Source organism: Magallana gigas, chromosome 1 (genome assembly GCF_963853765.1).
Source record: "Magallana gigas chromosome 1, xbMagGiga1.1, whole genome shotgun sequence".
Classification (NCBI taxonomy): Eukaryota; Metazoa; Mollusca; class Bivalvia; order Ostreida; family Ostreidae; genus Magallana; species Magallana gigas.
The window spans coordinates 67,120,164-67,129,863 of NC_088853.1; the positions used below are offsets into that span (position 1 = coordinate 67,120,164).

The 9,700-nt window shown below is 35.7% G+C and overlaps 1 protein-coding gene across 3 annotated transcripts in view; it reads right to left on the bottom strand.

Annotated features, from left to right (window-relative positions):
* LOC136269935 (centrosomal protein of 152 kDa-like) overlaps positions 1-7,818 on the bottom strand; it is a 45,510-nt gene extending 37,692 nt beyond the window's left edge. For 2 of the 3 annotated variants that reach the window (XM_066065860.1, XM_066065928.1), the window contains exons 1-6: positions 7,454-7,589; positions 5,664-5,841; positions 3,694-3,818; positions 2,700-2,911; positions 1,956-2,319; positions 1,093-1,460 (exon numbers count right to left, since the gene is read on the bottom strand). In XM_066065860.1, coding sequence (XP_065921932.1) covers positions 1,093-1,460; positions 1,956-2,319; positions 2,700-2,911; positions 3,694-3,818; positions 5,664-5,780 — 1,186 coding nt within the window. In that variant the 5' untranslated portion in view covers positions 5,781-5,841; positions 7,454-7,589. Of the gene's footprint in view, positions 1-1,092; positions 1,461-1,955; positions 2,320-2,699; positions 2,912-3,693; positions 3,819-5,663; positions 5,842-7,453; positions 7,590-7,751 lie in introns of those variants that run through there. The other variant, XM_066065897.1, reaches the window with a different exon arrangement.
* Between the last annotated feature and the right edge of the window lie 1,882 nt (positions 7,819-9,700).

A 9,700-nucleotide genomic window follows, 5' to 3' on the forward strand; every position in this document is an offset into this window, starting at 1 on the left:
CGTCGTGATTGTTTGATTTCCTATGTTACTGTCCTACTTTTCTTTCATAATTTCGAATCATTGTTATGTTGCTTTTGTGATATAAAGAGAATCATAATCACTAAATATTTTTGATTTAATCATTTTTGTCTGCATCGTATGCTCATGTCGGCTTTTTCATTCCTATGAAATAGCCCTGTCACGTGACTTTCTAGACCAATCAGATATAATAGAATAATCATATTGAGGTATAATAATAAATGATGCTGCATCTCTGTTTCTTCTTGGGCGGCATGATCTCTCGCTTTCAACTATGTCTACTGAAGACAGTCGGAAATGGGCGGTATATACCCCCTCTGACTCACACGAGCATTCGTACCATGGAACGCATGATCGCACGTCCAATCGCATTGGCGCACGTTCAATCGTCCGATCACCTGGTCTCTCGCGCGATCCTATCGCATTATCTTTCAACAGTCGCTTTCATTGCACAACAGTCGCATATAGACGCAAGATATGTCGCAAGGTTTGTTGCGTTTACATCGCACAACGCTCGCTTAGATCGTGCGAATTTCGTACGAATACTTTTTCAAATGCGATTATTTCGGCAACAGTTAACGATTCATATCTACTTTTTTGCGGTCGCACGAATATTTTGTCGCCTCTGATCGTGCGCCAATTGTTAAAGGGGCTTAAGACAAACTCAGATTGAGTTCATCAGATATTATCTATATCAGAAAATTTATAGTGCTGTAAGATAAACACACATATATCATTTTTTAAAATTCTATAAACTCCACCCCCCCCCCCCCAACCCCCCCAAAAAAAATGATTAAGAAAGAATCAACTGTCAACGAATGGATATCATATCCCCTCAAAATAATCCTGACTGATTTTGGTATGTGTCACTACATGTGTTGTGTGTGCCTGACTAATTCATTTGATCATATCTTATAATGCACAAAAACATAATTGGATTAGACAGCAGACAATGCTTACAAAAGCCTTCTTTATAAGTTAAAACTTAATATGTACAATACATGAAATGTAAATTTATTGAATGCAATTTTAGTATAATTTAGTATTATTTCTCAAACATGACTGATTGCATACCTGGTGCAGCACCAGAGCTGTCCTGTCCTTCCTCGAGTTTCTGTCGTTTTTCCTTGACCTCCGGAACTTCTTCCTCACTCTCACTCTCCTCATGGTCTTCCCTGCGTTTGTAGGCGACCTGATAATCTCCCCTGTAGTCCCGTTCCGGAGCATTATCATGAACAGCCCCTTCTTGAGAAGAGTGAACAGGATGCCCCCTTGAGATTGGGGTGGCATGGGCAGGATGCCCATGTGAGACTGAGGTAGCATTGGTAACATAGCCTTGGTCTGACTGTAAAGTGTGCTGGTATCCTTGAGAATGTGGTGTGTCTGAATACATCATGTAGGGGTTGTCTGTCCTTGGGTGTTCATCCTCATCATGTCTATCTCTGAAAATAAAAACATATAAATATATCTTTTTAACAATAACGAGTGAAATGATAATACGCATCAAATACAACTTTGTGTCTGCATCAAACTATTTTTGTGTTTCAAGGCATATTTCAAACATACAAGTTTATTACAATTACACGTTCATCTACAGACATGTATACATATTCTGAATATAAAAAGTAAACTTTTCCCATGCGAGGATTTAGATTACCCTCTTGCAAAAACATATTGTTGTAGTTTAGGTGTATATGCTTTGTATTTAGTAATGCTGGGTAACACCGACATTAAGAAATAAAATTCCATCTCAAAATATGGTAACTATCACATGAATTTAATGTTTAACTTTTTTCTCAGCCATTTGTCAATTATCGATTTATATTTTTTAAAAATTTATTTGTGGTGAACTGTTTGATTCAAGAAAATAAACGAGGGTCAGTTGGCCTACTCATTTAGCCATGACCCATTGTTGAAGGTGTGTATAAAATACGAACCTGTAATAAGCAGCGTAGTGATAGAGATGTTGATAGTGGTAGTGACCAGGAATGTGTCCTGGAACTTCCGATTGGTCATCCACTCCACCGTCTCCAGACTGTCGCTCCGGAATTTCCCGGTATCCGTGATGGTGTTCCTCCGAAGACCCGTGGTGCGGAACGTACCTGTTCTCCTCGTGGGCGGGGGTGAAAACGTTGGGCTGACCCGGATGTGAAAACACGTCTTGTCCGGTCCAGTCATGTACTTGGTGGAAGTGATGCCTGTTGTGTCGGTGATGGTGATTGGCTGATTTGGTGCTGCTTTGTTCACTGTTGCTATGGTAACCATCGCTCTCAAGCAAACCCTCGTGGGATCTTCTTAAAACTAAAATAAAAGTAAATTTTTTTTATTAACAAAATAAAGACATACATTATAATCATCCTGAATTGTGATTAAATGGTGTGCGGTAAAGCTTCTGTATTCATATTGAAAGATGAAACCATTTAGTAAGGTCAAATATGTAACTACAAATTGAAATGTTACTTACTACAGGCTCATAATGAATAAATACAGATATCTTTGTTTATTCATGACATATCCTTATCTAAATCCATTTCTGATATGCCAAATTAAACTTCACTATGATTGAAATTTGAATTATCAAAGAAAGCCTTTTAGGAGAGACTATTAGTGAGAACAAGAGAAAGAGGGGCATAAGGAACAATTTTGAATAAATAAAATCTCATAAACTCAACAACACTTACTTCCTTCCTGAGATGCCCTGAGCTGCTCCTGAGATGCCCTGAGACTGTCCTGAGATTGTCTCAGTGAGGACATCGAGCCATAGGGGCTCTGAGCGATGGTCGGGAGTCCCCCGAGGGGGGTGGAGGTGGGGAGGGGAAAGGTCCGTCTGTTCCAGCCCTCCCTCCCAAACAACAAACCCGAGGGCTGCTCATCTTCTTCTACAATTGTCTCTCTGTGGCACAAAAAAAAATAGGTCAAAAAAATTAGGTCAAAAACAATCCTTGTTATTTCAATCGCAGTATAACATTGTTTTGTCTATGCAGTCACTAAAAAATTATCGGTCAAACACATTTTTTATCTACTTGCAGCGTAACATTGTATTTCATGTGCAGTCACCAACATTTAAAGATCAACAACATGGTTTTATAGTATTTTGTACTATCATCTTTCTGCAATTTAAAAAAAAGATATAGGTCAAAGGCAATCTACGGTGCATGGAATTGTTTGGTCCACTACCTTAGCTCTGAGGTCATAAAAGTGTGTACAGGTGAATTTCACTGTATAAAAATATTTCATTTAATATCATGATCATCACTCTACAGGCACAAGTTTTATAGTTCATACACAATCTGCATAAATTATTTTCCTCCTATACATGAAATTATTCTCTTGGTTATTAAAAAATTTACATGATTGCTTTACAAAATATGAAAATATTCTTTCATTGCCTCTTAAAAGTCCAACAGCTATTCAGCAATCTATGAATTCTTGTTCTGAATCAATTTAAATGCCTTCAATATATATATGTAAATTTAAGTCAACCTATCAAATTTAATCAAATAGGTGTGTAATTACAAAACTTTTTCCCCCTTATAATCTCTTTTCTTAAAGTAAACATTGTGTAAATTAAAGCATAATGAATTATACTTTTTTTTCTAAATCACTGTTAAAAATTAATAATGTTCATGCAGAGTATGAGAGAGAGAAAAAACCTAAATCTAAGTATGATCTTACGTTTCTTCTTTGGATCTGAAATGGAGGCTGTGATTTCGTGAATCTCCGCCCTCATCCGATGTGACAGAAAACTCATCATCCTCGTCTATAAGATCATCAAATGCGTCCTTTAACAGTGCCTTCAGCTGTCAAAAATAATAGGAAATGTGCATCATACGACACAAAGGAGAAAATTTTTAAACTTAAAAATATTTGCTCAATTTGAGACAAATAATTAGAGCAGGAAAAATATCATATCATATTCAAAATCTAATAAAATTGTCTATAAGCAATTTGTGAATAGTTGTCTTTAGTAGCTGTTAAATACCGTACATCCAGTAATTTTTACGATAATCTAATCTTTGCTTTTTTCATGATGTGTTTTAAATCGCAAATTATTGAATATGCAGAAATTATATTCTGTATTATTTTCTATAAGAAACTTTTTAAATCGCAAAAAATGACTGGCGCAAATTAAAAATGCTACATATTTTCCCCATTTTTGCAAATTTTGTAACATGTAAAAAAAAATGGGATACACGGTATCATTTCCTACCTCCCGTGATAGTAAACCTTGATTACTTTTGTACTTAATAGGTAAACCCTACCTGTGTCAAAAGAGCATACAGATCTCCAATATCATCAAAAATAGCGGGGTGAACTTTGACCCCCAGGTAACCTTGACAAGGGCAGTGATCTGACCTTTTATCAAGGTCATTCAATAGAGAACTCAGAAGGAATGGATTCAGATAGAAATTCCCTGGCCCTGTTCCAAGATGAACTCTCTGAGCATCCATTTTTGATCATAAATCCCACTTAGGCCTTATTTTTATTTGCTTTTTCCTCACTTGAAAATGTTGGAAGTAAATCAAATGCTTGATTATAAGCTACATGTAGAATAGCATCACCCTTTTCACTTCCAATGTTTTTGTTTTTAGTCTGTTCTCAAGGAAAACAGAATAACTCTGAATATTAAAATAAATTCCCTTATATACCAAACTTCTACATCTAAATGCTATTTTACTTCCTTTCAAGTATTTTATTATACATATCCAATGAAAACAAAGAACCCTGTCACTCTCAGTCTCAACCACTGTGATTTCCCAATCATACGTCTACATTTTTGTTTTTAAAATCACTTATAAAACACAGCTCCTTGAAAAAAAAAAATTCAAATCAATTCAATGAAGTTCGATCATTTTATCCACATTTCACACAGAAAATCACAATAAATTATTGATATCCGTCTATCACTTCATTCTTGGCTGCAACATCCTACATATTAAGCATATTATTAAACTAAAACTTTCAAACGCCTAACTCCTAATGACCCAGATAGGGAAAGTTTCTTCATTAAAATAGCTAGCGAACCCTCTGGGGGAACAAGAAAACAAAATAATTCATCAAACACCATTAGGAATAAAATGTCAATCAGAGACGGTTTAACTCTCCTTGTGTCTTTCCAAAGAGATGGATCAAAGCAGAATTCATTAAGCTTTACACAGATTGCAATTTTCTCTGCTTAGAGCATTATTTTCAATCTCCCAATAAAGTCATCCAGAGGTGTTGAGCTGATGCCAAGCCCAGGACAAACTAATGAGCATCTTGTTGTCATGGTAATTACCGGGTAAAGATATAAAAAAAGAAACTTTTTGACCCCCCACCCCAAAAAAAAAGTTTTCAAGAATAACTCAGACAAATGAAGATCATTAACTTGTACAATCTATAAGGAAAGGATGTATCATTTAGTCAGTGATAAAGAGGCAACTTTGCCACATAAGATCCGCATATCATCATTACTATGTACCAATATTGCCTATGTATGATCAAATTTCTTTTAAATTAACACAATCATATCCATGCATGAATAAGAAGTCACATGTCAGATCTATGATCTGACAAAATATCGCTTTGCAGTAAAATAATATTATATTTCTACGAGGTAAATAATCCCATAACTGAGTCCAGTTACCATGGTTACCACGCCATACCTCGTTTTGCTGCTGTTCGCTTTCTCTTTGAAGTTCCTTTTCCTGTTGATTTTGCAGGTCAAGGCCATCAAAGTTCATCATGCTCAGGCCAGGGTTGAGTGCACTCCTGTCTGTCATCTTTCACCTTGACCTCTCAATGATGACCTTGGGTTTCATTATTTACATGTCTGGCATCATACTACAAGAGAAATTAATATGTTCATTTAAAAAATAAGTTATTACTGAAGCATCAACTTTGCATATACATGATATACCATAGATTCCTAATAAAACGCAAGGAATTAATATTCTTGTAAAATCATAAGGAGCTCATCTTGTGGATTTTAGAATCTCAATTTCATTTTTGGGACAGATGTAAACTAAATAAAACTTTTATAGTAATTTGACATTCACAATATATATTCTCGACTTTGATGCAAAATGGTTGAATCGTAGAATTAAGTACTAACTAAAATAAGGAATTAACGGGTGCTTAAAGTATGTAAAAATATTTTCTTTTCACTATTTAATTTAATATATTTCATTGAAAACCAACATTTTTCAAAGAATCGTTAAAAAATCACCCCATAACCGATTTTGAAAAACCTTGGATCGATAAAGTCAGAAATTTTCCAGCTTTTTCGGCATTAAAGGCTTGGGATTCTACAACTAGTTTGAGAAACCAGACAAAACATAAAGGATCCTCATACATTGCCCCTCATACATTGCCCCTCATACATTGCCCAACTCCCCAGAAACTGATTTTGCTGCTGAGATTTAGAGAGAAGAGACAGTCCACGCCGACATAGTTGAACTCATTTTGTTGAATGACAATGAATAAATATATTGGCTGGTATTTTAGAATTTATTGATGAAATAAATGAATAAATGAAAACCTCTCCATCTTTTGTAAATATTCAATAAATGTCAAAGAAATGAGGACCATCAAGACCTACCCCATTTTCATGACACATCTAACATCTGGATCTAGAGAAGGTGTGTGTCCGAACCCCCACTGGAGTTTGAAATATCATAGAAATAAACCTGACCCCCCTAGTTAATTCTTTAGAATTTAGGTTTATGTATAAGATTGCAGGATATATATCATGATGTATTTTGCTCCAACATTTTATTTATTGATTTAATGACAATCTTTCAATCCCCCCCTAACGTTTTTTTGCACCTTCTACAATCATGTGAACCTTTGGCATTTGCATTTTAATGTTGAGTTGGGGATGCAATTTGGGTGTCTATAGTATGACAGAACAATTTACCAAATGAAAAAAAAAACAAGGATGGGAGAGAGATAAAAGTTTATCATTATTTTGCGCGAGTACTTAATTTCTCAATCCCGCTGTTTTGTATCGAAACACAAGAATACAAAATCGGGAATGCAGAACTTTTCTCCACAAGCGCTTGCTTCATACAGGAGGTCTATTAACTATACACAATAACAGTTATTGAGTATAGTTTATAGACTTCCTGTGTGAAACGAGCGCCTGTGAGTATCGGCCATTCAAAAATCCAGATCTACATCTCTGCCTTGTCAATAGATTAAATCACAATTTGACAAAAAGTTTTCAACTCTTGTTCTTGATTGTTCTACGACAACGATGTAATAACAATATCAGCATCATCAAACTAAAGCTATCTTAAATAATTCGTTTTATGACTTGTAAACATCGTATAGCAACAACACTCCTTACTACCCCCCCCCCCCCCCCTCCTTTTCCCAACCTCCCAAATCGGTATCCATGTTAGCATGAATTTGCATTTCCTGATGGTGATCAATGGGGGGTCGAAATTCTTACCGTGTCCAGAGCACTTTTTAACAAAAACAAAAGAATAATATTCGATTTCACACCAACAACAACAAGTCGTGCTTCAACGTGAAGGGTTTTAAATCCCAGCTAAAGTCGGAGAATTTCGGCGTGTGCCAACATGTTTTTTTGACTCGCGGCTGAAACGTTATAAACCATTCAATCTGAATTTTCCCCGCCATAGATTCGAAAGAGCACTCAATTTTGATCAGTCCATTGCATACAATTGTTGTTCATTGCTTCAGTATAGATATAAGTAATCATTTCATCAAATTGTTTTCTCACTTACTGTTTTCCTTCGAAGAAAGCGCCATTTGACAACATATCCCACAAGGCTTTAAACAGGAAGTGGCTTAACTCGTACGTTCTAGGATGTAAGAGTTACCGTTCTTCCTACTGACCCCCCCCCCCCCCCCGAACACGGAATAAATGAAACAGAGAGGGTGAGGGATTAAAACACAGCGAAAGTAATTAAACTGATGATGCCTAACAGTTCATGTACAAAATTCAAGCCGAAAAAAAACAACAAAAAGCAAATCAGAAAATACCAATAAATAATATGTTTTACGGTGTGACCGTTGGGGCGAGCGCAGAAGGAACCACACATCTGTCATCATTGTTAAATGCAACCAGTGGACTTGCCCTAACCAAAAAACTTTGGCTTTGTCTCGAAAACTTTTACCACCGCAAGGAACCCGAAATTATCAAACTTTTATTCCAATGACCCCCTTCCTAGTCTTATACACTTAAACAAACTACCACTGAGCATTAATAAAATGTTAAACAGACTTACATTGTATTAAAATATTTTGATAAACACAACGCCGGTTTTTTTTAATGTAGATACAATTTTGTTTTATCTTTTCTTTACCTTTTAATAATGATCATTAAAATCAGTAAAAATAAATTTTGTCTGTTATTTCTCATTTTGTTCCTTGTTGTAACCCGTGTTTTAATTATTTTCCTCAGTGGCATTAATTTTGTTTTAAATCTTTTTAATTTTTGTACGCTATATAAGCGTTGTAGACATGTGCCCTCACCCCTTTCTTAGTGTGTGATATCCAATATTATTTGACCACATATATGCAACTATATAACAAATACATGTACCGGTAGATATTTTAACAGTTTAATTCTTTTCATTTATCTATTCATTACAAAATGACGTGGCTGCACGTAGATCTAATAATGATTAGAGTTTTCTTTCTTAATAATTTTTTGTCACCTACCTAACGTATGTATATATGATTGGATCAATATGACAATAGATTTAGCATGGAACTTGCATGTGTATTTACTAAGCAAAAAAAAAAACCATCAAAACAAAACTAATCAGCCAAAGAGTCACCGTTAACACTGATACTGAGTACTTCCTACATGATCCAGTACATATGCTTGATCCACCTCTAAATATATCGCGGGAAATTAAAACGCGAGATCTTTGTGACGTCATAGTTAACATTCTTTTGCGCTCGACAGTTTTCGTAAAAAAGGAAATGACGTCATATGTCAGCAAAAGTTCAGTTTTTTTTACGTAAGCTTATGTGTTGTTTACTGTAATGTTTTTAGAAGGATTTTTTTTATTGTTAAATGAAAATGATGTATGCGATGTAGAGGTAAGAATTTTCCGTAGAAACACTTTCTGTTCCACCATGTTGCTATGCACCGCAAAGGATCACTGGGATAGTAGAACGTTTTCACGTGGCCTCATAAAATTTTCTTTGAACAATGTGCAGATTTCAACTCGAATTTCCTCCGTTCGTACACGTTGTCTATGGAGCTCGCTACGCGAGCGGCGCTTCGCGCCGCCTCGCTGCGCTCGCTATTATGAAAAATGCAATTTTTTTTAAAAATTCTGAACAAATTCATGAACCACAGGCTCCTCCCACTTTTCTTCAAACTTATTCATAACCAAAGACCCCCCCCCTTTTTTTTTTGGATTGTCAAGATTTTGGTAAGTCTTGCCCCCCCCCCCCCCCCCACCCCCACTCCCGGCCCAACTTTCAGTTTGCTTAAATACCGACGCCACAGTTGTACATGTCTTACATTATATATTAAACGTAAGTCGTTTACTTATGGAAGATGACAAATTGCATTTTGTGATGGATAATCACTGAGTTTTTTACAGCATGAGCAATTTACTTCCAGACTAATTATATCTTGTTCAGGGATGTATTAAAATTTAATATTCATGAATGCATGAGGGCATCATCATATGATATCATCAAGAGCAGTTTT